Raw genomic sequence first — 26217 nt, 5'->3', positions numbered from 1 at the left:
TGAAGGTAGGTGTCTGACGCCTGCCAGCCTGCGGGGATAGACACCTGGGAGAAGACATCTGAGCGTGAAGGTCAAGCACATCAGTGCAGGGCTTTAAATGCCTGGGGTGCAGAAAGAGAGGCTCTGACCTGCCAGGGAGGACACAAAAAGGACACAGACACACAACACCTTCCAGTCCCATGCTTGGAGAGGCCTATTGAGGACGAAGCCCATCACAAGCACCGTCCTTAACCAAGGAGACCCTGCGCCACTTTTTGTGCCATGCCCTGTGCCCCTCTTACTGCTCACCCCACCTGAATAGTCCCATTTTGGGAGCACAGAGAAGCAATTTGGCAAGTGCTGTGAGCTTGAAAGCAAGTAATCACAGATCACACAAATCTCCCGATGCCACGTAGGGCAAGAAGAGCCATGTCACTGGTGCTAACCCAGGGCACTCACCAGCATTCATTTCTCTGAACTTCTGCTTGAGAGCAAGCGGTGTCAGGCGGTACTGGTCCAGCCCGTCATTCCATTTGATCTTCTCCAGCACGAGGAGGTCTCCGCCAACCAGCCAGTCTTCGCTCTCCATCACCATCTGTGAATTATGCACACATGCATTACAGAGGGGACAGCAAAATATCTCCTTTTCCCTTTCCCATTCTCCTTTGAAAAGTGTTAGGCTTGACTCCCCTTGCAGGGTGATCTTCCCTTCTTGTTCAGCACGCTGTAGGTGGACAACATTCTTACAGGGACCACATGAACTGAACATTGTGAGCAGTGCAACCCCATAAGATGAGGCATCAGTAACCAAGTCCCTACCACTGCACCCATCTGGGTGCTGGACTCCTCTCTGGCAGCCAGGGGTCTGCAAGTTATGGCACAAGACCTTCCTCCACCTCACTCTTTGCTCTCTCCTCCTGGGAATATGCAGGAGGAATAAGCCTGTTGCAAGGTGAGCAACTGCTGCTGCACAATTAAAAAAGGTATTTTAAGGTAGGGGAAAAGAATTAACACAGCTTTAGCTTTTTTAAGCAGACAGCTCAAGTCACACAGTGTAACCTAGAACTCTCCCTTTCTTTGTACTGCCAGAGAGTAAATGGGAAGAGATAAGCTGTAAAAATATAACACCCTTGTTGGCTGCCTGTACAAAACAGCCAAACTGAGGAGTAAAACACAGCTAAAAGGAGCACAAGTCAGTGACCTGCAGCATTCATGTTTGGCAGCATCACTGAGATCGTTACACCCCAAGCGCCAGAAAACTTTGAGGGCTAAGTCGTGGTCGTGTAGGCACACCAGTGAAGATGAGTGAATGAAAGGAGCAGCTCCTCAGCAGCATGCTCGTTTTCCCTTTCACCTTGTGCTTGTTATCTGATGCTCTTGTTAAGCAGCAAGCACAGCATTAACTCACAAGCCTAAAAATTCAGTCCTGCCTGCTTGGGACACAATGGTTCCCAGCGAGAAGCTGGCATTGGAGAGCAGATGGGACACCCACAGCCCTCGAAACCTTGGAAAGGTTCAGTTCTCCTGCCCCTGCCCGCATTTCCCATCCTGGCCAGGCTTCCCAGAGCAGCAAGGGGACAAACCTACTTTGACATGCGGGTGCTTCGCGCAGGTGGTGCCCCAGACACGGGCGCATCGCTCCTCCTTCCTGTGCTCGAAGTACTCGGGGCTCTTCAGGATCGCCACCCTCCGTCCCGCGTAGCTGAGTGCCAGTGCCTCGCAGCCCTCCAGCTTCTCCTTGTCCTCCGTGGAGATCGGCAGCACAATGGGGATGCTCAGGTTGACAACACCATCTGGCAAGAGAGAGGGATGATTTTAATGTCCTCCAGCCTTGGGCACTGGTCTTGGGCACCGAGTAAACAGAGGTTTTCAGAGGCACACATTCTCCCTTTGGAGAACCAAATTTTGCAGGACTAGCTCAGGGATTCACCATCAGCCATGTAAATTTATTCACTGCCCCTTTTTTTTCTGCACTGTTAACAAATAGTGAAATTAGTGGAATGCAAAAGCTCCTCATCTTTGGGCCAGAGATGTCTCAAAGACACCTAGAGCATTTCATTACTTTCTGGACTCTTTATCTCCCTGGAAAGATTGATTCTTCTCCAGTTAGCTTGTAAAGTCTCTTTGAAAAATTTAAACATACTTGGAAAATGCAGCCCTGGATATAACCCCTACCTGGCTCCCTGCCAGAAGAACAACCTCTATTAAGATGGCTCCAGCTTGGTGTTCCCTGGGACACGTCATTCCCTGCACATCTCCTGAACTGCCTCTTCCAACAGGGAAAACACCGTCACACTTTGCTTTGTTTTTTTCTAGATCTCTCTATACTGTTACTCCTCCTCCTTTTTATCTCTGCAGAGTCTATTTTTAATCTATCTTCTCTGTGTATACAGCAAGCCTACATTTGCACATGTAGCTTCTAATTTCAGTGTTGTCCCTAAATACCTAGAAGTCATGTTGGTTTTATCCCCACTCCCTCAGTTTCCCAGTCCTCCACTAAGGTCCTCCCATTTCTCCTTGGATATCCCAGTATTAATATAGAAGAATCAGTCTCTCCCATAAGTTTCCATTCACAAACATGAACGAACAAATCACTGATTCAATTTGTTCTGATCTGACTGAAATAATTTTGGATCCTTGAGAGTCTTAATTTGAGGATTTTGACTATGATGTAGATTTTCTAAAAATCTTTATTAAAATGTTTGCATTTACTTTTAATTTACAACTAGGTATCATTCATCTGCCAGACAGCAATTTTCAAGCACCTCCATGAATAATCATATTCACAAGAGATCCAATCAATATCAACTTCATACATTTAAATATTAACCAGTGATCAGTCAATAAAGTCAGCATGGAAAAAGCTGAATTATGAAACCAACAAATGATGCTGAAGCTGAGGATCTCCATGCTCCATTTCCAAATGCTAGACACAGAGTTTAAAAAAAAAAATCACTCCAGCAAAGGTAATTACAAAATTACATGACTAGGATTTTTGTGAAGACTGGTCAGCAGGACATGGCCTGTGTCATGCCACTTTGGAACTGGCTGAATCATAAACAGGCCGTGGTTGTGTCTAGTCTTAATAATTTTCTTTTTTTTGGTAAATCTCTAAAAATTACTTTACAGCAAAAAAATCTTAATTGAAGTAATTTCTGTACTATTGAAGAACAGTTATATACATACCAGCTACAGAGCAATTCCTTCCTGGGAGAATACAAAACACAATTAAGGTAATTAACACTCACGGGCACCAGTTACAGTAGCCATTTCAAGAACCAAAGCCGCTCATTTAAAACGTCCAGCAAGCACTGTGTAACCACAAGCCTCCAATGGTGCTGCTCCAGCCCCTCTCCAGCATCCACCCATCCAACGTGGGTCTCACTGGCCGGGAGCAATGTCCAACACCTACGCTTTCACTGTCACCCAGTCCTGACAGAGGCACGCGTCGCTGGTGTGGAGGGAAGAGTGTTGAAGACTCTGCGGCACTCCTGCTGCCCTACAACGTGCAGATCCGCCTTTCTTCCTGGTGGGCATCATGCCCCCACACAAAGCACCCCATTCACCCAACTGTTGGTAGTATCAAGGTGGGATTTACTGCTCAAAAGTCCGAGCGAGAGGAGCACTAACTTGCACAAGTCCACCAAAACAGTTGCAGTTGCAGCCCTTTCAGGCACAGCTGGAGCTGCCAAAACCACCACCCCCATCCCAGGGCAAAAGGACTGGACCAATGACTCTGGAAAGACCAGCCCCAAACTTCTCTTTGGCAATGCGCACCCCAGCCTCGGCACCATGAGATGGAAACCCTGCACTGTTTCCTAAAGCTCAGCCAAGAAAACCAGGGATGTTCTCCTTCCTGCCCAGATGTCACCCTGCAGGCCTTACCATGGAGATGTTGAGTTTGGAGACCTCTGTGGAGACATGGTGGACCGGGGACTGATGTTGATGCCCTCTACTACAAAGACCTTGCTCTGGAGAGTTCATCCCCCACAAAAGCCAGTGTCCTGGGCTTTGTCCCTGACCCTGAGGAGCTCTATAAATCCTGAACATATGCCCACGGACCCCAGAGGAGCTGTGCTCAGTGATGCCAACAGGTTTTGGGGGGGCATCCCAAAAACAGATGCCAAGACGAGCCTCTGGTGCAAAGTGCAGAGCTCTGGAGCAATGCAGTCATTACAGGGTGCCTCTGTAACCTCATCAGGCTAAACAGGCAGCTCAAAGACCACAGATCGGGGTCTGATAACAAGGACATGTGCTTTTGAACCCTGTTTGCAGACTAGGTGGGAGGTAAAAGGCTATGACATGTCTGAAAGCAGAAGCCCCCACACAGACACTCCTTCGGTCCAAAGCGAGCAGTCCTGAGCTTCGCATCTGCTGCACGGTGCCCAAATCCTAGTAACAGCAGCAAGTCACTGCCCCGTGCAACCACTGGATCCTCTAGAAGGAGGGCAAGACTCAAAGGGACTCGCTCACCAAGATCCCAAATCGCTGAGGCCAGAGATCGCTATCAGGTCTACAAAATCCAAAGTGAGTGCCCTGTCTGCCTGTAAAGTCACAGGGACGGCATCTATAGGTGGGAAACAGGACAGAAATATCTACCACCCCAGTCTCAGCTGTAGACAATCACTGCCTGAACACTCTTTGCCTTTTCCAGGGTTGAAGCACCTCTAATATGCTGCTAATTAATAGGTAAATCTGATTTATTTCAAGTTACGGTAATGGATAAGCAGAAAAACAGAGCGGGGGGTGAGGGGGGGGAAGTGAAATCAGGCACTGTTCCCGTTTCCAAGGAACAGCTGCCTTCTCCTCCCACCTCAAATTCAGCCTGGCAGCCTCCCAGCTTACTTGGCTTTGGGTTGCATCTTTATTTACCCTGGTATCACTGAACATGAAAAGAGCTACACAATGGCTCCCAAAATGTTTGATCAGCACTGTGCGAGATGTCAAAGCTGTGTGCCAGGGTGCCAGACACAGCACAGTGAACTTTGTCACCTTTTGTACCCTTTGGTGTGTTTCGGAGCACAGCTTCCTGGCCTCCGCGGTCCTTTACGAGCCCTCGCATTTAACAGGCGAGAGTAAAGGAGGAGAACACCACAGCCAGGCATTAAGCTTTTCTGTACAGCTGCCTGCCAAGACACCGTGGGGTAATCATCACATCCCGCAGCGGCTTGCCGGCCAGCGTTAACGCAAAGCGTGGGGATTCGTACCATTCAGCAGGGTGCCAAAATGGATCACTTGCAAGTACTCTGCCTCGCGCATGAAGCCGGTCAGCGGAGTGGCCCAGCCTTCACTCAGCACCTGCACCCACTGCAGATCCAGCTGCAAAACAAACCCAAACGGCACTCCTGTCACCAGGTCATGCTCAGAGGTTGCTTTTCCTTCCCTTCTGCTGCAAGAGCACTCTCATTTTTTTTGCTTCAAATATAGGACGTTCATAAAGGGGGAGAAAGCCATGGGAGGGGTTGGTTTGGGGTTTTTTTTAAGTCAGACTCATGTACTTTCATAGCACAACTGCTTGTGGGGCTGTACTAACACAATGAAGGAGACTGACAGCCCTGGCTTGCTACAGCACAGGGTGGAGACACGGCAGAAAATGGCTGAGGATCAGGACCACACTTCAGCTCACCATAAACCACAGCCACAAAAGGACACAGCCATCTGAGGAACAAAGCCCCCTCTAGCAACACCCCTGTTGAAGCTTCTACCCTTCGAACAGCTAAATAATGACTGAATCACAGCACAGCATCCATGCATGATGATACCTTAGTGATCTCGATGGATGGCAGCATCTCTGCTTCAGCTTGGACACTATTGAGTTTATTTTCAGGTACAAACAGCTCAAGAACATCCTTGATTGAGCTGTGGGGCACGATGTTCTGAAAGACAGAGACAGAGAGCAATTGTAAATAACACGCCATTTTTTAAGGGAACACCAAAAAGTCAATATCCAAAAGCAGATTTACAAAGCTGCCAGTGGCGGTGGTGTAAAAATGACCTACTTGTGTCTGGAGGAGCTCCACAACCTGCTGAATACATTCAGACACTGATGCAACATTCGTTTTCAACACTAGTTCAGGAGATTCGGGCTTCTCATACTCTGAGTCAATCCCTGTGAATCCTACAGACAATTAAACCCAAACTAGATTTATTTAATGTAATACCCGGTGCTCTAGAACCAACAACGCTGTACAAACAACCAGCAAGCATTCAACCATACTGGGTACAAGTGACACTTGTGACAGCAAGATTAGGAAAGCAGGATACTCTTGTGCACTACAAAGAGCCTCTAGTAACTATGTTTATGTGCAGAGCTGCAACAACAGAGCTATCCAATGCTTTGGAAATCAAAACGCAAAATAAGAGCTCACTCTTCCATACCTTTGATCTCTCCAGCTCTTGCCTTTTTGTACAGGCCCTTCACATCTCTGCTTTCACAAATATTTAGAGGAGCATCTACAAAGATCTCAAAGAAAGGAAGTCCAGCTGCCTCGTGAATTTTCCGCGCATTTTGACGATCCTGTTAGAAGAAAGATGGGAAAAACATATGTGTCCGAATTGCAGCCAGCACCTTCCTCCTACATGATGTGCCCTGGAACTCGACACAGGTAAATTAGTCTCTGGTATAGATTTATTAAATTTATACTAATTCTAATAAGGTGTTTTCATCTCCCTTCCCCCTTTTTCTTTAAATATAATTTAAAAAATCTACAACTTTGACCTGTTTTCAGCTTTTTCTATCTATCTGAAACATCAAGAAGATCTCTTCGTTAAACAGGACAGCAGAACTTTAGAATGTGAATAATTATCTGCCCTGTGTCAAAAAAAGGAACTGCTTGCATCGGCTTGATAACAGCAGCTACTTGGTATTCTCCGGAAGGATAAAAACACAATCAATACTTCTTCCAACAGAGCAGTGATAGCACTATGACAGGCTATTGTTTCTATGCCTCTTTTCTGCCTCCTACCAAGTTAATAGTAGGGCCTCTGTAGGGAGATTTTAAACTTCTCTTCGCTTTTAATCAATTTGTAACATTGAATGTATTCGAAGAGGTCACGTCAAACTGCCCTCCAGAAATTTGTCCTGATTGCGTGTAGTTCTGTGTATTGGTGGTGTCTTAAAAAAGAACAGGGAAGTTAAAAGGAGTGTCTGGTGGCATATATAGGAAGTCCTCCACGTAAATCTCTCTTCCCTAAGAACAATCACGAGATCAAGGCTGCCCAGAAAAGAGCAGAACATGATGCAGCGAGTTTACCTTTGCGAAAGGAGAAATGAAACTAGTTATGCAGACGAGCCCAGCATCAGCAAACAGCCTGGCCACCTCTGCGATGCGGCGGATGTTCTCCTCGCGGTCCCCAGCCGAGAAACCCAGGTTTTTATTCAAGCCATGCCGAACATTATCACCGTCCAGGGAATAGCAAGGGATGCCATGAGAGACCAAGTACTCTTCTAGAGCAAAACCAATGGTCGTCTTGCCAGCTCCAGAAAGGCCTGTTGGAGACAGAAAAGTGAGGTTCAGGTTTGAGGTCAAAAGACTGAAAATGACAGTGTAATGCAATACCTCCTGGGACATGGGTAACGAAAATCCTTCTGTCTGAAGTTGCTTTAGGAAGGCATGAGGTAGGGAAGTTGGATTCATCTTTTTAGAGCCCTGGTGAACCCTTCTTATTGAAGGGGTGGCATTAATGCCATGAGAAAAGCTGCTATATCCCAACATCTGGAGGGGTTCAACCCAGCAGTGTTGCAAAAGTACCTCTTGCTAGGCCATGGTGGGACAAACAGGTACCAGTCAGTAGGGGAAGCTTGAAAGGACTCTGCTGCCTCTAAGTCTCTCAGCATCTTCCTCTTCCTCCTCCTGTTCCCCCTATGAACAGCTGACAGCTCTCCCAGGCTGAACCCAAGGAGACATTCTTGCTGCAACTGTGTGGGGTGGGGACAGGCTCCAGCAGCTGCAATTGCCCCTCTGCATCCACGGACACCTCCTTCTGCAGGAGCAGCACCCACAGATCCGTGCAAGCAGGAGCAGGATGGTTGTGTAGACAAGCAACGCATCTTCAGCTGTCCGTGTCTCCTGGAGTCATCAGCCAGAAAGACAACAATTCCAAAACGAGGTGGCTACTTCCCATCCCAGCTCCATCCACTTGCACAAAAAGCACTTGCTATTGGCTCTGTCAGAAAGTAGCAAGTGCACATGGAGAACCAAACTCCTCCTTTCCCTTGGGTGGGGATCCATGCGTTGAAATCTCCTTGAGATGGAAGAGGACCTTGACTTAGGAGAGATAACACCTCCAAACACCACACCTGTCTCAAGAAACACCTAGCCTTGGAAAATCTCCTATGGAGATAGCATCATCTGCTCACCTGTTTTTATACCCTTTGCATAACATCTACTATTGAGCACCCATGGAGACAAGACCCTGGGCGAGGTGGACCTTTGGTCTGCTGCAGAACAGCCATGTTTGTGCTGGAGAGGAAACCTGGCTGGGCAGAGATGAATCCTGCTGGCTGTGCCTTCGGTTTCTGTAGTACAACAGACTAACTGATAGCTCTCCTGAGCTGGCAATGTAGAGCATTCAAATGCCCTTCCATATAGTCTCTTAAAATTAAATTAAAAAAAAGTTAGGAGACCACTGTCTATTTCAAAGAATAATCATCAGCCAGAGAAACTCAAACCTTTCAGATGCAAGATTTTTGAGTGAAATTGGAGGAAATGAGGAAATTTTGAGGAAATTGGATTTTTGGCTTCAGAAATGATATTAAAGCAGACCAGGTGTTGGCCATCTTTTTGAAATTGAAGAAGAGAACAAAACAGAAATGTGTTTTAATCCAACATCTAGCACGTAAGCTGTTATGAAGGCAAATCAGAAGGGCTTTACAAACCCTTCCAAGTACATCTTTCAACATCTTCCGCCAGTCAAAGAAAATACCAATATTTAACAAGCAAAGAAACAACTGGACAAGTGGCAAAAGATAGAGTTGTGTAAATATTAGTGGAGCAAAATAAATGCAGTTGTCATTTCTAGCAGCCTCTAATCCCCAAACAATGAGTTTATCTTTCAAAGCTGAAGAGCAGGGCAACACATCAGAAGGCGTACGAAATGAGAAATAACACAAGAAACCCACAGTGGCTATGCAAGGAATTGCTTCCAGTGTGACTCGCTTTCTGGGAGTATTTATTCTTCAGACAAGACGACTGCCTTGTTGTGCTGCTCATGAGGTCACTTTAAACACAGTAAACCTAGATATCCCAATAAACTTCACACTGACCCAGAATGAACACATCCGCATGCCATTTTGGACAACCCTGGGCACGTTTCACTGGCAAGGACTGGCTGGATTTGAGCCATGGCTTCTTCAGCCATGCACATAAGAACAACAAGTGCGACCCTTAGGGCTTCTGACCTGTTCAGGAGGCCGATAACAGCTGTGGAATTCATAAAAACATTAGTTATGGGTAGCAGCTGCCAGGAAGAATATCTTGCTGCGCCAGCACCGCATGTTGGTGTTTCCCACGTGTAAATGTTTTGCAATTCTCAGTTCACAAGGAACGCTGACATTTCCTGCAGATCCCAAATCCCCACCTCTGAGCCATACTTATGTATGCAAGTGGGTTTCACATGTGAAGCCACGCTTTCACACCCGGATGAAAATACCTGTTAGCCAAACCGTGCAGCCTCGAAATCCACCCCTGGTACCGACAACTTGTCCTCTCTTACTCCTGCTGACGTGATGGGCTTGGTAAACCACATTGGTTGATCCCTGATGGAAACAAAGCAAAACAAAATGCAGCTGTTACCTCATTGCTCTCCGTACAAAAGAAAATCTCAGCTGGGACTAATATAAGGGAGAGAAACACAAATTCATTAAAAATCTGCATGAGCCATTGCAGCGGATTTGGTACAAAAGGGAAAACAGCGAAGAAAATAGTTGCCTTTGGCGTAAGCTGGATTTCTGTCCGAGTAGCAGACTCATTTTCTGAAGACGGTATTTGCCTCTGCTCAAAGCCCTTCTGGTGGCAATACCCTTGCATCCGCCGCTGCCGGCAGCGGCAGAAGGTGACTTGCTTTGGTGCAGGAGTGCTGCCAGGTGACTGATACACCCGCAGGCAGGCTGGGGAGGACACGGAGTCCACGTAGAGATACAGGCAGCACACTCCCTGCTTCTTTGGCATTTTAAAATACAGCCAGACACGCCTATTATTTTAATTATGCTTGCAAAACAAAAGCAACTTAAGGTGCTAATTTACTTGCCATGTTTAACATAACACGGCTGCTAAGAACTGCAGCTGGGGCAAGAAACGGCGATGTAGCAGGGCTGAGCTGAGCGAGACTGGGACCCAGCCAGGGAAGATGGTGGGATGGGAGGCAGAGAAAACACCTAATATGTATGCACACACTTCCCAGCGCAAAGAAGGGACCAGTACGATGCCAAGCTGGAGGCCTGAATTTTAGTGCTTCCTAACATCGACCTGCTGCAGCAGGGCAGCCCCAGCATCTGGGATGCAGCCTAAACAGCCTGTCTGTGCCATGCAGCTCCAGCAATGGTACTTTGACAAAGACTTTTTGCACATAGAATATCTACAAGACCTTACTAATTATGAGGATTGTTTCCAATCAAGGCAGCCAAAGGAAAAGTCTCGAGAGGGAGAGAAGATATAAATATTTTCTCCCTAGCCGGACTCTTCATGACTGTAGGTTTATCCATTTCGTATCATCAGTACAAGAGCAGGTCTGGGCTTTTCCATGATTTACATCTCGCTATATAAATATTTCTACATTTGAAGTCACGGCAGGGAAGTGATTATCTTTTATGTGTCCAAGAAAAAAATTTTGACAAGAAAAAAAAAAAGAGGAATAGGAGAGACAATAAGTAAAAGGTCACTCTTAAACGTGTCAGCAAAATAGCCTGATTTTTTTTTCCTCCCTCTGCTTGCTGGCCCATTAACACTTTAACATGATCCAGCAAAGGCATAAGCATTCATTGGAGACTTGGTATTTTGTATGCAACAGAGGGCTCTGCCTGCACAGAAATCTGAGTGAAAATTATTCCATAGCAGAAGAGAAAAAATACCCTCCTCTCCTCACTTGTTTTTATTATCTTTCAGAGAGGCCAGCATCCCAGCAGAGACCAATCTCCCACCACAGTGATTTATAACTATACTCGGAATTTCATGTCCATTCTCAATTCAATTTTAGTGAAAGGCTCCAAAATTAGCCTCTTTACACCTGCAAATTTGCCATCTGCAATTGCTTGTGGGCACGCTGAACAGCTACCCCACTACAGAACATTTTAATTTACTGCTAAGAATAGCTGTGTACAAAATAGTCATAATAATGGTCATAGATCTCACCTCCAAGGTTAACTCTCGGCAAGCCTCAACGTCAGCACCATGGCTGTCAGACTGCACTGGAAGAAGCTCTGGGAGGGAGAAGCAATTGCTCCAGAGCTGGCCCAAGGTGACTGATTCCCACCCCGTGCCACCACCGTACGACTTGATGGGAAGTCCCAGGCTAAAAAGGTTTTCAGGGCTGTTGTCTCAACCACCTCCAGCGACGCATCTTCTTGCTCCAGGACTCTTACTTCTAGTTTTCATTGCCACAGCCACCAGAGCAGGTCCCCAACATCGCTTCCCCCTTCCACATTTGTTTCAAAGGATAAAATCAACTATTTGGGGGTTGGAGTGTAGTGGACAGACAAGACGCTGCCTGAAACACAGCCTGGGTACCACAGCAAAACAAAAACAAAAAAACAAAACCTCTCTAGACCTGACCCTGAAAAAGTGAGTGAGCCCAACACATCCTGGTGACTCAGAAAACAAAAGATAAGTAGATCAAGATTTGGTTTTTGTGGGGTTTGGTTTATTTTTTTACAGGGGGTTGTCAAAAGTCTGTATGAACAGACAGCACCACCATGGTTTAATTTTCACCCGTCCCCAGAGTTTCAGGCTTCAGCAGTGAGACTAAATGAGCACATACACAAGATCCAGCTGACAAAAATAATCCCTTCTCCCAAGACACACTGGTGTGTTTCTGCTGTGTTTACTCCCGGTTGAGCTCTGGCACTGCTCTGAAATTGTGTCGCGTGGCCAAGGACCCTCAGCAAAGCACAAGTGCTCAAACTCACCTTCCGAGCAGCTTGCCACCACTCAGCCCTGCAGCAAAACCTCCCCTGCTGCAGCATAGCGCCTGACCAGTGATTAAACACTCCTCAAGTGTAGCATTCCAAAAAACATAAAGCAGGTATTTTGCAATTTGTTTGCAAACCACAACAGACAAGACCAATATTTCTGTGTGGAGAAATGAACCTGCATGCTTCAAATCTCTGTTTCATGCCCTCTGCAGCAGAAGGAACTCCAGCCGCACACTTGCTTTTGCAAACTGTTGATCTGCTGAATCTGTCCTGTAGGAGATGAACTATGATAAAGTCCGTGTCTCGGGAAGATGCAGGAACTAACACATTCCTATGTGGCTGATGTAACGAGATTGTTATGTTAAAAGTACATGTTGCTGTGCTGTAAATCTGCAGTGTGCATGCATCTCAGAGCTTTTATTTTGCACGCTGCCATCTTTTGGAGCTTGGGAAAGCACCGCTGAGGGCATTTTTGCAAATCAGCAACACTCTCAGACCTCTCCTACCAGCCGCGAGGTCCAGACAGTACCAAATCCCTCTGATTTTTCTGCTATGTTAATAATCTTGCTGGTAAACTCTTTCTAACCCTGGGCAACTGCCTGCCACACACCGACTCAAGTTCTTGTTGCCAGCTATGCTAAAAGTAAAAAAAGACAGAGAGAAACACGAGGACGCAGCGGATGGCTGGGCTGGCAGCTTGCTTGGCCAGAAACAGGCTGTTCAGCAGGAAACACCGACTTCCCACCTAATCATCTGCTAGCTGGGACATAGCTTGGGAAGCCAGAGCTGAAGCATGATCAAATGGAGCGAGGGCACCACCAAAAAGAAGCATCAGTGGCCCAAGAGCAAATCCTGGAGAGATTTCATCTTCAAACATTAGTGTCCTCTGCTCTGAGAGCTACCATTGCTCAATTCATGGTGTCTGAAAAAGTAACCTCAGCTCTTCCTTAAGTATTTGGCCCTGAAAGGGAACAGCTGTGGTTGCCCACATAAATTGAAGGTTGCATGTGACCACCCACAGGAGAGGTGTTATCAGGGAGCATCTTCTCTCATCTGATAGCTAAATGCACGATGTCTGGGGGACCTCTCCCAACCATTGCTGACATGGAGCAGAACCACTGCACGATTAATAGAAAATGCACTAGATGAACAACATTTAGGGTTGTCCCAATGACTTACATGGATGATTTGCCATCTTCCACTAGAAATTCAAGTATGTATAAACTCTGGTCCTTAGGATGCAAGGCAGCATCTCCTCCTGCCCCCACCTACCCATTTCTTTAGCCAGCATCTCCATGGCTGCATAACGAATGGGACCAGGGTGAGAACCAAGTGTGAGCGCCATGTGCCACAGCCAAGGAGTGGAAATGAAGGAGGAGAGACGGGAGCTGAGCTGGGAGCTGAGCGGGACATTCAAGAGATCCCCTAAGCGCATACAACATCCTCAGGCCAACCCTTGCTCAGCCATCCACAGAAGGGAGAGCTCTCCAATGTTGCAGGAGGAAAGATTTGAAAGATTTCATTAGAAAGCAGTGCTGGTCATTGCAAAGTCCGGTAAGGTCTAAACCAACGTCCTTATTGCACTCTTAAATCCCCTCTGCCGCTGCAGGAGTACCTCTGCCTGCTGTAGCTGGCACAGGCAGGGCACTGGAAGCTGTCCAAGAGTCACAGCTCATGGCAGGCTGCAGCAACACCCGGCTCCAGAGAGGGACTCCCTCCTGAAAACACAGCTCAGATCAGCCCAAGAAAAAAGCCAGCGGACAATCGCTCTCGTAGCACAGTGCTATTAAGGGCATGTTAGTCACAGGTCCGGCTCATTTAGCAGAAGGGCCAGCCTCACACGAACACAATTAGCATCCAGCTGGCAGCTGGCAGCACTCACAGCCCTGGGGAAACCCTGACCCAGCTGCGAGGGTAGGGTCAGGAGTCCCCCAGCTGCATTTTTATTTATAGGGCTATCTCACATAATTTGGAATATGATTCATTTTTTTTCCCACTCAAGCATTTAATACACACCCTATTTTGGTACTGCAGCTTGGACATCTCTCCAGGAGAAAAAAAAAGAAAAAAGAGGCTTTCAAAATGTTTTCAGCTGATCATATTTGCAAATGGTAAAACAGGCTTTTAAAATGATAAAATGATCAAGCAAGCTTTCAAGTTTGAAGTCAAACACTTGCTTAAGCCTTTAGAGACTGATGTAATTTATTTTTTAAAATCCCCTCCCAAATCCTGCCATCTTACTGGAAAAAAAACCCAAACAAACCAGATCTTTTGTCCTATCAGTTGAATTTGACACATAAAAATTAAGTTTATAGGACTTTTCCTTAAAAAATTATTTTCTTCTACCAGGGCAACTCCCACGGCTGCTGTTGCAAATGGGCAAGCTGGCATAATGGAGAAGATAAAGTGTCCGTCACCAACAAGGGGGAAAAACCTTCTGTAAGAGTCATTTGCTGCAGAAAAGCAAAACTATTACACTCAAAAGAAAAGCAGAAAGAGAAGAAAGAGGGGGGTTTTGCCTGTGGAAGCAAAGATTTGATTACGATCATATTGAAGAACAATGGAGAAACCTCGGAGTCTCTGAAGTCCTCATGTGGCTCTTGTAACCCTAAACCTATAAACTTTTCCCAAACTTGAGTTTGATTCATTTAAGGGACTAAGGTGGTAAACGCCTCAAAATCAGCTCCATTCTTTCCCAGGGAAAAACCCCACCAAGACGGAGTTACCCTGGAAATTTTGCCCATTTCGTCTCCCAGGATTCCACCATCACGACGCAGAGCCTGGCTCGCAGGCAGATGGGGAAGTGAGACTTCTCAAGCACCCGACGCATTACTGCACCGCCTGCCTTCCTGATTCCTGTACCATCATCCGCCCTCTTTCCTGCACGTGGGACTTGTCTCCTCTCCCACCACCCGTACACGAGAAGAAATAATGTTATGTTTTCTTTTTAGACTTAGCTGAGTAATACAGTGATGTGTCACCAAATACCCTGCAGAGGTTTCAGGGCTGGGGTTGCCAGCATTCCCTCGCACCAGGCACGATGCTGAACTGGACTCCCTTTCTTCATTCAGCGCTCTGAATAAACCACAGCAGACCTCAGTCGCTCCTTGGCACCCTCTGCCTTTGACGCTTGTTCCTTTTGGCACTGCTACCTTGGCCCCTGTCCCCTGCCAGGAACGTAACACAGAAGATCTTAAGAAGACCAGCAGAGACATCCCAGTTACCCAAAACAAGCAGTCTTTCAGCTTGGAGACAGACGGTTGGAGATGCCAAACATTGCTAACACACGAGGTTTTCAAACTGGTGTTAGCTAAAGTGTTTTTTTCTTAACCTGCAGGAATTTTCGAGGTCTTAGCAAGACCTTATTTTTGATCGCAGCTAAAATATTTTTCTCTTGGTATAAATTCGCATGTATTGGGTTGCCGCAATCAAATTTTATACAACCCTGGCAAAAAAAAAAAAAAAATCAACAACAAAACCAGGCTCACGTTCCAGTCACCTTGCAAATCAGATGCTCATTTCTAGACTGTGTGACTTCAAATCAGCAGGTTGGGCATTAAAATCTACCTCTCTGAAGGCACCCAGATCAGGCGTTTCTTCATCTCTGAATTATATGATGTCACTGCTCTAATTTCCTCAACACAGGAAAACCAGTGAGTCATCCTGCACTTCTACATTTGAGACAAATTTGCAATGCCAGGACAGATGTTATAAAAACAATCTTCCCATCTTCATTGCAGAAATCACAAGGGACAGCTGCATGGGCAACAAATATTTGACAAACACAGCATCTTGTCAGCCACTGACAAAAATAACAATTTAAACAAGAAATCCTTCCATGGGTGCCCTATTTTTTATATTCAGAGCAGTTCTGCTAAATTACCTCCCCTAAATGAAACCGTTTTAGCAGTTCAGCTCACGCTCATTTTGCAAACAATAGGTTTGACATTGCAAAAGGAGAACTGCTTTGCTCTGATGCCTGGGGTCTGTTACAAGGCTGCTCTGGATCACGCCAAGACCGCAGGACCACTGACAATGCAAAAACCAGTAATCTTGCAAAAAGAGGGAACAGATTATGTTCTTGCTGCAGTACGGATAAGTTTTGGGATTGAACACCCATAGAAAGGGATCAAGCACGTCTGTTTAACCTCTGAGAAAACCAAAAAGAAGGGAATTATGCAATGAGAAGGTAGGTGACTAGTTAAAAAACAAAGAGATGGTGTAGGCCTGTGACGTCCGCCAGGGCACAGAGCCGTGACTGACAGCCAGCTGAGCTGCTTTGCACCGGTGCAACGGCACCTGCCTGAGAAATGCTGCACCAAAACAGGCTCCCCTACCAGGAATGACTACCCAGTACACACAGCCATGCTGCTGTATCTTCTTTTGGAGAAAAATATCAGGTTACGGAAATGGTAAACTGAGTATCAGTCCTTCAGCTTTCAGTGACAAGAGGAAAGGAGGGCAAGGGTACATATTTTTACTACACATTAACTTCAGTATCAAAAAAGCTTCCAGGTGGGAATTGTATTTAAATGTAATCATTTTTTTTTCTTGAATACAAGATTTAGGAATTTAATTAATGGGTTGTGGCTCTCTATGGTAAATAAGCCACTGTACATGTCCCATCTCTTACTGTGACAAGCTAAGACACCCTTAAAACAAGCAAGGCAGACAGCCAGGACTCCTGCACCAAATACCATGCAAAGAAAAACTTGCAGTACAGTGTCAGGAGATCGTCAGCTGAGCTAATTTTGTTGGGTTGCAAGATACAATCAAAACCACAAGCTCTGCTGTTCAGAGATGCCACGTGGGACCAGCTTACCCAGAGGGTCCTCCAGCGAACGCCAGCAGCCAACATGCCAGAGTGATATCCCATTTCATCAAAACCATTCCTTTTGAGAGCTCCAGAAATTAGTTCAACAAACCAGGACAGTCATTAACTTACCTTTAAAAGTTGAACTGGCATTGCTCTAACACAAAACACAGTGAGCCACATTCAGCAGTTCTGTGTCCCTATTAACTCAGTTTGCAATAGGTTTTCAGACTTGGAGGCCAACATCTACCTATGGCCATGAGCATGCAGGTGGGACACCAGGTCCATCTTCTGCTAAGAAAGCTGAATCTCCTTCCACCCTCCAAGCTAGCACAGGTTGAACTGAGCCCATCTCGGCTCTAAACAATAAGGAGACAAGATACCTGTTTTTAACATGCTGTCGTGGTTTCAGCCCAGCCAGTAACAAAGGACCACGCAGCCGCTCACTCACTCCTCCCACCCCGCTCTGACGGGATGGGGAGGAGAATCAGAAAGGAGAAAAGAAAAAAAAACCCAGAACCTCGAGGGTTGAGATAAGGACAATTTACTGGGATAACACAAGAAGAGAAGTTACAACAACGGTACTAATAAAAGAGTATACAAAACGAGTGATGCACAGTGCAACTGCTCACCACCGGGAACCCGACGGTCCGCCACTTCCCCCACCGAAAGTCGAGAGCGCTCCCCCCAACCCGCTCCCCATTTATATACTGAGCATGATGTCACATGGTATGGAATAGGTCCTTGGCTAGTTCAGGTCAGCTGTCCCGGCTGTGTCCTCCCTCCCAGGTTCCTGTGAAAATTAATTCTATCCCAGCTGAACCCAAGACACGTGCCCATGATATCCCTCTCAGGAAAGAAATCCTTTACCTTTCAAGAAGATCTAGCGGTTTCACAAGCAGTGGGAGCTACAGAGGATCTGCATTTCAAGCAGCTTCATCAGGTTTTAAAATATATATATTTCTGTAAAAGAACTAATCCTCTTGCATCACTTCTCCTCTACAGGACATCGTGGCAGCCTGCTGAAAGAATAAAGCTGGACACAAGCCCAGGCTGGTGGGGGTTTAGCATCACAGCCTCTCCCTGCCTCACTTGGTATCCAGGATGGACACGCAGTCTTGAACCTGGCGTCTTGAACCCCATGCACTTGACTTTGCAATGGTCAGTGGTTGCCAGCAGGCGACAGGAGATCTCTCTCCACCTCAGTGATTTTTTTTAAGGTTTGCAAAGTGCAAAAGCAGCAGCGGGAAGGACTGCGGGGGAAACTCGGCCAGAACCACCACAGAGGACACGGTTAAACAGGGGAACTCCGCTGGGCAGGCCAAAAGTTCACTTGGCTGCAAAAAATCATTAAGATGAATTCATGGAAGGAAAGATCATCAGGGACTATCAGGAAGAAAGGCACATCCTCTGGTATCTCAAGTTGTAAATAAATGGAAGCTGGGACAATGCCCTGTGGCATCCCAGCCATAGACTCGTCCCTAGCCCCCACTCTCGGCTGCTGCTGGAAACCACAGAGGGGGGCAAACAGACCTTCCCCTCACTCAGTACCTCCTCAGTCCCCTCGCTAATTCTGTTGGCTGAAGGCAGGGTTGTATTCAGTCGTACCGTTGAACATGCCACCCTACACAACAAGCTGCATGAGAAAAGTCTAAGTTGAGGACTCAAGTTCAGAGACGCCAGGATGAAGGTTTCCTGCCCCATCTACCTGTGCATCTGACCCTACAAGCTGCAGGACAGGCTTTTAATTACGTGAGTGCACATGGGGTTACCTAGACCCTTGCCTAAGTCAGCACCAAGAATGTTGTATCTTCTTGAACAAGTGACTATTCAGCATTTCCCTCACCCTTCCCCAAACCAGGTGTAAACACAGGTCTTAATCATTACACGCTACTCAAAGGCTGGTTGAAGGACAGTTACACATTTTCCTTGGGGATTATTATTACTTGGTCCCTCAAAAGTTCATGCAAACTCCCAGTATTTCTCTGAGAGGGTGGCATCATCCCCAATTTTACAGCCACAGTAGAGTAGCAGAGAGTAAGGCAAACGGCAGATGAAGACCTGAGCTCCCACGATATTTAAGCCTTATAAAAATGACACGTTTGAAGAGCAGCTCCACTGGACTTCAGGCGGCACCTCCAAGAGCTTGATGCTCCTCACATCCATCCCCATGGCCTCAGACCAGTTTTGCAAAGATGGGGGCAGATGCAATGAGGTGCCCCAGCCATGGTTGAGGTGACTCGTCCAGCATCATGCCCAGAGTCCATGGCAGAGGCAAGCACGCAACTCAGCACCCTGCAGCAGTAGTCACCTCCTCTAAAATGAGGGGTTTTTTCCCTCTTCCCACAGCCACTGGCAACACAAACAAATGATCTTCCCATCAGAAAGGCTGAGCAGGCCTGAAAAATGACCTCCTGCCCGACACACATTTTTGCACCACAATGGAGAGCTGAAAAACGGTTTGATATCGAAGAAAACATTTTGTTCTGCCAGGGGCCACAAAGACCTCAAGGTCAGAAAGTCTTGGAAATGTAGGTACAAATGGTGGTTTTCCAAAGATGCACAAAAAAGCTCATCTCAACAAACTACAGTGCTGCATCTAAAGAGAAGCCACATTGAAAAAAAAAAAAAATTATGTAACCTGGCTCCTTTCTCAAGCTCTGCTCTCCAAACAGGCCAACACATTTTGGTACCCACTCACTAGATAAAACTTTCGACACATACACTTGTAACCAAGCCAAGCTGCAAGTAAACGAAAAAGGACAGCTCTGCAAGGGACAGGAGGCAGTGCTAGCAATGAGCTACCAGCCCTACAGGCAAAATCCTAAATTCCCAGCGTCCCATTTCGTGACGCACATCCACGCCAAATGCCTTGACCAAGCTTTTTTTTTGCATCCCTCCTTTTGTTAATGATACACTCCAAGCAAATTTTCACTTAGAAATTATTAAGCTGCAAGACCATTAGGGAACTATTTCTCACTTCCTACAGCTGTGATTCAGAGCCAGATCAGAGATAATCATTAGTCACCCTACTCACAATAATAGTAAATTAATAAACAGCAACCTGAATTACATGGCGTTTCTTAATGGACTTTTAAGATACCAAAGTGTACGAGCACTGTGACCAAAGTACAAGTTCAAGGCAGGAGCATACCATTAGGACCATTAGTACAGGCCCTGCACACTGCTTATCTTTTGTGGGTGCGTACAGTTGCAAGTTTATCTAAAACACCTGGTTTCAGATAGGCAAGGGCTTTTCATTTGTAAAGGCTGTTTAAAGACACCCTCCAGGAGCAACATCAGCCCAGAAAAAAAAAAAAAAATGCAAGTATGCCATTACTTCTCTTGAAAGTACTTTCTTGAACTCTTTAGAAAAACAAAATCCTCATGGCCTAAATCTAAGCTGCAGCTGCAGTGCACATGTCTTGCTAGCATGGCGTCTTCAAAACCATTCACTGTCTTGCCTAAAACCACTTGTAGGGGCTACCCAAGGAGAGCATGGATGGAAACCTATGCCTGAGTTCTGGGTTCTGGCATGGATTTGTAGCTGACCATGACTTAATCAGTGCAACCTGAAAACCTGACAAGGCTGGAGTCTGTATTTATCCAGGAGTCCAGCAGCAGGACAGGAAACAACATGCTGACTCATCAAAGCACTTCAAATCAAGAGCTGGAGAAATTACAGTCAGGTTTAGGTGCCCTGGCCACCACTCCAGATGGCACCACCATGCTGACCGCCACCAGCAGCAGCGGTGCTCAGCTGCGCTCCTCCAAACGAGGCCGCTGGGAGATGAAGAGATATCCTGAAGAGCCACTAGTCCTGTTGGGAAAGCAAAAGATTAACCTCCAAGCACATCCGCAGGGATCAGGCCTGACCTACCTGCCTCTCCCCTTGGAGGGAAGGGGTGTTCAGGCAGCAACCACCCACCCGAGGAGAAAAACCTTTCCAGTTTTCCACATGCATGCCCTTCTACAGCCCTGGAAGATGCTCTATCCGTGCAGCCTCCTGGAGAGCACACCCTGCTTCTCCTCCTGCCATGGCGCTACCAGGGGACACCAGACAAGCCCTCCTGCACTTGGAGAAAGTCCACCAAGGTCCCCAGCTTGCAGCTTCTGGGGCTGGACCACACCAAGCCGATCACTTCATTCTCCATCCCCTGGAGCGGTCAGCCTGCCTGAACCACGGAAAGGAAGAGGCATTCATGTTTAGGAGCCTGCAACTTTTTTCTGACTTTTCTTCCCTGAAAATCCCCAAATTGAATATCCCTGCTCTTACAGAGCAGAGTATGGTTAATAAACATGGGTCTGGCACACTGGCAGCCCTGTAAAACAGCACAAGTGAATGAAACAGCACGGTGCAGGCAACAGACTGGAAAGGTAACTTTTTAATACCAAAGGACTTCAAAAGAAATAGGGAGAAGGGGAGAGAGCTAAAGGAAACAACAGAAGTTGAAATAACAGTGTATTGAGATAGATAATCTGCTGACCTTTCCGTGATCTTCGAAGAAAAGAGAGAGAAAGCAAAAAAAGTGATAGAAAATAAGCCAAGAAATACTAAGCACACGATGAGCAACTAGAAAACAATCACTTTTTACTGTCAAGGTGCAATGAGTTAGGCACTGTGTTTCACAAAATAAATCCATCTGTAAACCCAAGACTTCTGAATCACTGGATGAAACATCAGAAACAGTCTTGAGTAATTCAACCCAGACCAAGCCACACTAATTCCCTGAAATCAGGGCTCTGCTGCCTGCTGCACTGTCATCTGTGCAAGTGTCACTGTGATAAGCTACCCAGAACTGCTTTGAACATCAACATCTTTAAAGATGTTTTGGTCTTTATGTTCAAGGCAATAATAAAGAATAAGCATGCAAGGAGATGAATGCATAGTTTAGGGGTTTTTTTAATAAACTTTTTATTCTACATTGCTTTGCAATTAAACTGATGAAGCCGTACATATGTTACTGCACAGCCTGTGATATCACTCAGTCCATCTGAACTCTGCCCTGTGGCTGCAGTTTTTTCAACATGATAATAGTTTTCAGGCAAGGAAACTAAGCTTCTTCATATTTTCCTCAGGGTTGTCATCTGATCTTGTGGGTTTTTTCCTTCTCTTTAAATAAATAAAAAAAACCCCCTAAATTATTTTTACATGTTAATTTATCTTTAAATAAGACCACATAATTTGCAGCTGTGCATCTAAGCCCTACACAAGCAAAACTGAACTATCAGAAGTTACAGCTTTGTGATCCACTGGGCTATGGAAACAGCATCCTGGTGAAAGCGAGTGATGCCGCACGCCATGCCATTCAGCTTCCTGGAGATGCCCTTAGAAGACCAGACAGATGACAAAGCTGTAACACGCTGAAAAAGGCAGTTTCAGTACTGGGCTTTCGTTCTCCCCTAAGCACCTGTAAGGACATCCAAAGAGAAACCCACTGAAAGCAGCCAGCGAGAGCGACATCCGCCCGCTGCCAGGCGCAGGACTCTGGCAGCCGGCTCGGAACGCCTCCCGTGTTGAGCTGCATTTTCCACACACCCACAGGGACACGCAAGCCACGCCGCCAGTCACCCCAGCGAGGTGCCAGCCCTTCCAGGGCAGGGCCATGCCCGTGGGTTTGGGCTCCATGGCAAGCTGTTTCCCTGGAGCACACTGTGCCATCTGTATCCTCCTCGTTACGAAAACACCGCTCGGCGGGGAGAGGTAACGAGCTGCGGAAATACCAGCAACGCCGCAGGTGTAGGGAGAACAAGCTGCTGTTTCGACGGCTAAAAGAACCGCTCAGCCCTGAATGCCGCGCTGTGCAAGAGCCCACACAATAAACAAGGGCAGTCCCACAGCTCCATGCTACTCGCTGCAATTACTTTACGGTGTACTTCCTCCCGAGAGCAGGATTTCGCCACTGGGGCACACAGGAGGCCTGTGTAAGGAACATTAAGTCTTTAAGGTCATCATTAAAGACCGTTCTTCTCCCCAAAAAGTCAGTCCTGAAACTGGTCAGAAATAAATGCTTTCTGTCAATGAGGTCTGTGAACAGAAGGACACTGCCGGGCATGTTAGAGGACTTAATGCCTCTTGCAATGTCATGAGCAGAAACGAAGAGAGCGTTTCCATACTAACCAGCCAAAGAGAGATTCCTGCGCACCAAGTCTTGGATCTTCAGCAGAATTAAGGTGCCTTGTTCATTTTTAAGGACAACATGTGCAGAAGTAAAAAAATTAAATTTTTCTTCTTTGTACCTTACTGTAAGCTTCTATTAATAAATGGGTGTGCAATTAAAACATCCTCAAACTAGCCTCAAACTCCAGAGGGCATTCAGGCTGAATTTAGGTTTTAAATCCTGGGCTTATAATTACTCAATTTCCAAAATGAGAAGCATAGTCAAATAACACAGCCAGTCCATCTCACAACAGCTAGCACTTACTGCCCCTTTCAAAAGCTGACAGCTAATCAACATCACCTGCGAAACCCATTTTTGACATACTCTCGGACAGTGAATAATGCTGGAAACATTCAGCCTCACAAAACCTTGTCAGTGGGAGAAAGATTAACACATCAGCCACACTGTGAAGAAGTGGTAAAACCTGAGATTTTATTAGTAATAAGGATTTTTATGAGTAATAAGTAGTCGTGTTACTGGGAGAATGAAAAACAGGGATTAAGTAAAGGGTAAAAGAAGGACAAGCTGCTGTACTAATAGGGATCTCAGTAGGGCAAACTAGTCTGTGCATCCCATCTTCATTTTCTAATGGAACCGTCTCAGCTGTTGCAGCTATAAGAGATGTCATTAAAAATTCACCACTATATTAAAACTCCTCTGAGCTACAACATTTAGGCTGCTAGTTGAGGGAGCACGTTGTGCTGTTGACTGCTCCTTCATTAGGCAAAATTTCTGATACACTGCCGATGCCTCAACCCTCCTGAACCTCACTGTGTAATTGCGCTGAGACTGAACGCAATTGTCCATGTGCGTATGCAAATGACTGTGCTGATCAAGGGACTCCTATCAAAGTGAAATGCTTCATCCTGTACCTTTGATATCAACCTGAGATGGCTGGAACCGAGGAGCTGCTGAGACCCCATTAGGAGCGAGACCTTCACCCACGCTCTGTGCAACGCATCTCCCTGGCAATAGACGGGAGGGTCATTAATAGGATATCATTGCTGTTTCATCATAATTACCAAAACCTGGTGTAATTAGTGAAATCATGCCTTTTCTCATTCTATCACATACCTGGCAGATAAGCACATGAAAATACGCCTACAACTGTCAAGCAGATAGGATCTGTTTTGACAGTCACGGTACAAAGGTCAGCCATAATCTTGCTTATAAAGGTTATTTTTCCAGCCCAGGGTGGAGGCAAAGGAAAGGGATTATTCTGGAAGTTCAGTAATGCCTCTCTCCTGTCACAGCAATAAACAAAGCTCCCATACACGGCTCACATCTTGCACCTCCCCTCCCTGAAATAATCCCTAAACCACACGTTTTCACGTTTCCAAGAGCACCCTGCTGCACAGGCGCCCTTCGTTACGCGTGGTTTTGGTTGCATTCCTATCCAGACAGATTACCAGTGTGTTCAAAATGCATTAAATCCATCTGAAAAGTTTACGACAAGGTAAAAAAAAAATAATCAACCAGCAAAAGCAGCCCAAAAGACTTACGTCAAGAGCTCTTATGGTTCTGATTTAAAACCTGGAAGACGTATGTGCAGCCAGAGGGACCCAGATCTCACATCCCAAATCCAAGAACTAAGGGAGGGCAGCTGGCAAGCGGAAAACAATTTCTGGCTGTGGCTGTGATTTGCAATTTTAATTTCTAACTGAATTATGTTCTGGCTATTTTTCCTTGCTGTGTGTTTTATATTTTTAAAAAACTGGCTCTGCAGCGATGCTGAAAGCCAATGGCTGGTGGTGACAGCTGTCTCACCAGCTTCTCCCCCCCTTGGGCTTGGACCTGGGCAGAGGAAACCCGAAAAGCCGAAAAGAGCGAGGCAGTCGCTCAGCCTTCTCGCCGACTCGACCTTCGGCCTCGCCCGGGCGGCCGCTCTCCACGAGGATCAGCGTGGCAAGCACCAAAGTCGGCAGCTTTCGGCACAGCCGTGCGGGGCACGTGCGGGACAGCGTACTTGCGGAACGCCAGCGGAGGGATGGATGCGGGACCAACCTGCGGGACCGCCGGGCCCTCGCCCGGGTGCCTCGCAGGGCGTGCGAGCTCGCCCACCGCGCCTTTGCGCCAAGGCGGACCGACCTGCAGCGAGAGCGTTCCTCCTCGGCGCCCAGCCCCGTGACGCGATGGTTTTAATGTCCTTCGGCGAGGTGATGGGCGCACCCAAAAGGAAAACTCCGGGTCCCGTCCCGGCGCTGAGCAGAAGAAGGCGCCCACCAGCCGCCGACGGGACCCGCGGGGCTCGATCCCCTGAGCCGAGGGAGCCCACGGAGCCCACGCCTCCCCAGCGCTGCCCGCCTCGCAGCCAGCCCCGACGCCCCCCGGGGATTTAGGGGGAGGGCTCCCTCAGGAAGCTGGACGTGCCCCACAGCCTCCCTCAGCCCCCAGCCGGCCTCGGCGGCCCTCCCCCCGCCCGCCGGCCCCGCGGCGCGGCCCTACCGTCTGCTGCCGGCTCGACATGGTGACGGGCGGCGGGGCCGGGCCGAGCCGGGCCGGGGCTATAAGGGCTCCCGCGACACGTAGCGCGTCCCTGAGCCGGCCCCTCTCGCCCTGCGCCCGCCCCCGCCGCCTCCTCCTCCTCCTCCGCCCCGGCCCGCAGCGAGGGGAGGCCGGCAACCCCCGGGCGGGGAAGCGGGACCGGGGAGGGAGGGAGGGAGGGAGGGAGGGAGGGAGCGACGCCCCGGCTCTGAGGTGAAGGGCCGCAGGGCCGAGGGAGCGTCATGGGCATGCGGGGCCCGGCTCCCCCGAAGGACGAGTCACCGCTCGCCACCGAGGGGTAACACGCAAATTTCAGCTCCCAGCGCGAGCTGAAATTCCCTTAAAATTAACGACTCGGGGCTGAGGAGTTTGGGCTCAGCTACGGCACCCTGCCTGCGGCCACAGAGCCGGGAGGCAGGCTGGCTTCCCGCCCTCAGGGCAGGGAAAGGCCGTCATCCAGGTAACGATGGGTCCTGCTCCCGGCCAGGAACCGCACCTGCCTTCAAGGAGAGAGGGAGGAGGAACAGGACCCCACACAAAACAAGTCAGAAAAAAAATCACCTCCCAAGGATAACAACGGTGCCTAAAAACAAGCAGTGCTGTCGGCCGGCCCCTGGCCGTTTGGCCAAAATGCCGAGAAGGCTGGAAAGAAA

The 26217-nt window shown here is 47.5% G+C and overlaps 1 protein-coding gene across 1 annotated transcript in view; it reads right to left on the bottom strand.

Moving 5' to 3' along the window:
- Positions 1-25601, bottom strand: part of PAPSS2 (3'-phosphoadenosine 5'-phosphosulfate synthase 2) — a 30666-nt gene extending 5065 nt beyond the window's left edge. The window contains exons 1-9 of the mRNA XM_075025464.1: positions 25526-25601; positions 9631-9736; positions 7233-7468; positions 6358-6496; positions 5979-6097; positions 5742-5855; positions 5187-5298; positions 1567-1772; positions 439-574 (exon numbers count right to left, since the gene is read on the bottom strand). Of these exons, the coding sequence (XP_074881565.1) occupies positions 439-574; positions 1567-1772; positions 5187-5298; positions 5742-5855; positions 5979-6097; positions 6358-6496; positions 7233-7468; positions 9631-9736; positions 25526-25546 (1189 nt within the window). The 5' untranslated portion in view covers positions 25547-25601. The remainder of the gene's footprint in view (positions 1-438; positions 575-1566; positions 1773-5186; positions 5299-5741; positions 5856-5978; positions 6098-6357; positions 6497-7232; positions 7469-9630; positions 9737-25525) is intronic.
- Positions 25602-26217: the final 616 nt, after the last annotated feature.

The sequence above is a fragment of the Buteo buteo genome, chromosome 4 (assembly GCF_964188355.1).
Source record: "Buteo buteo chromosome 4, bButBut1.hap1.1, whole genome shotgun sequence".
NCBI lineage: Eukaryota > Metazoa > Chordata > Aves > Accipitriformes > Accipitridae > Buteo > Buteo buteo.
This window is presented reverse-complemented; position numbering and strand designations above follow the sequence as displayed.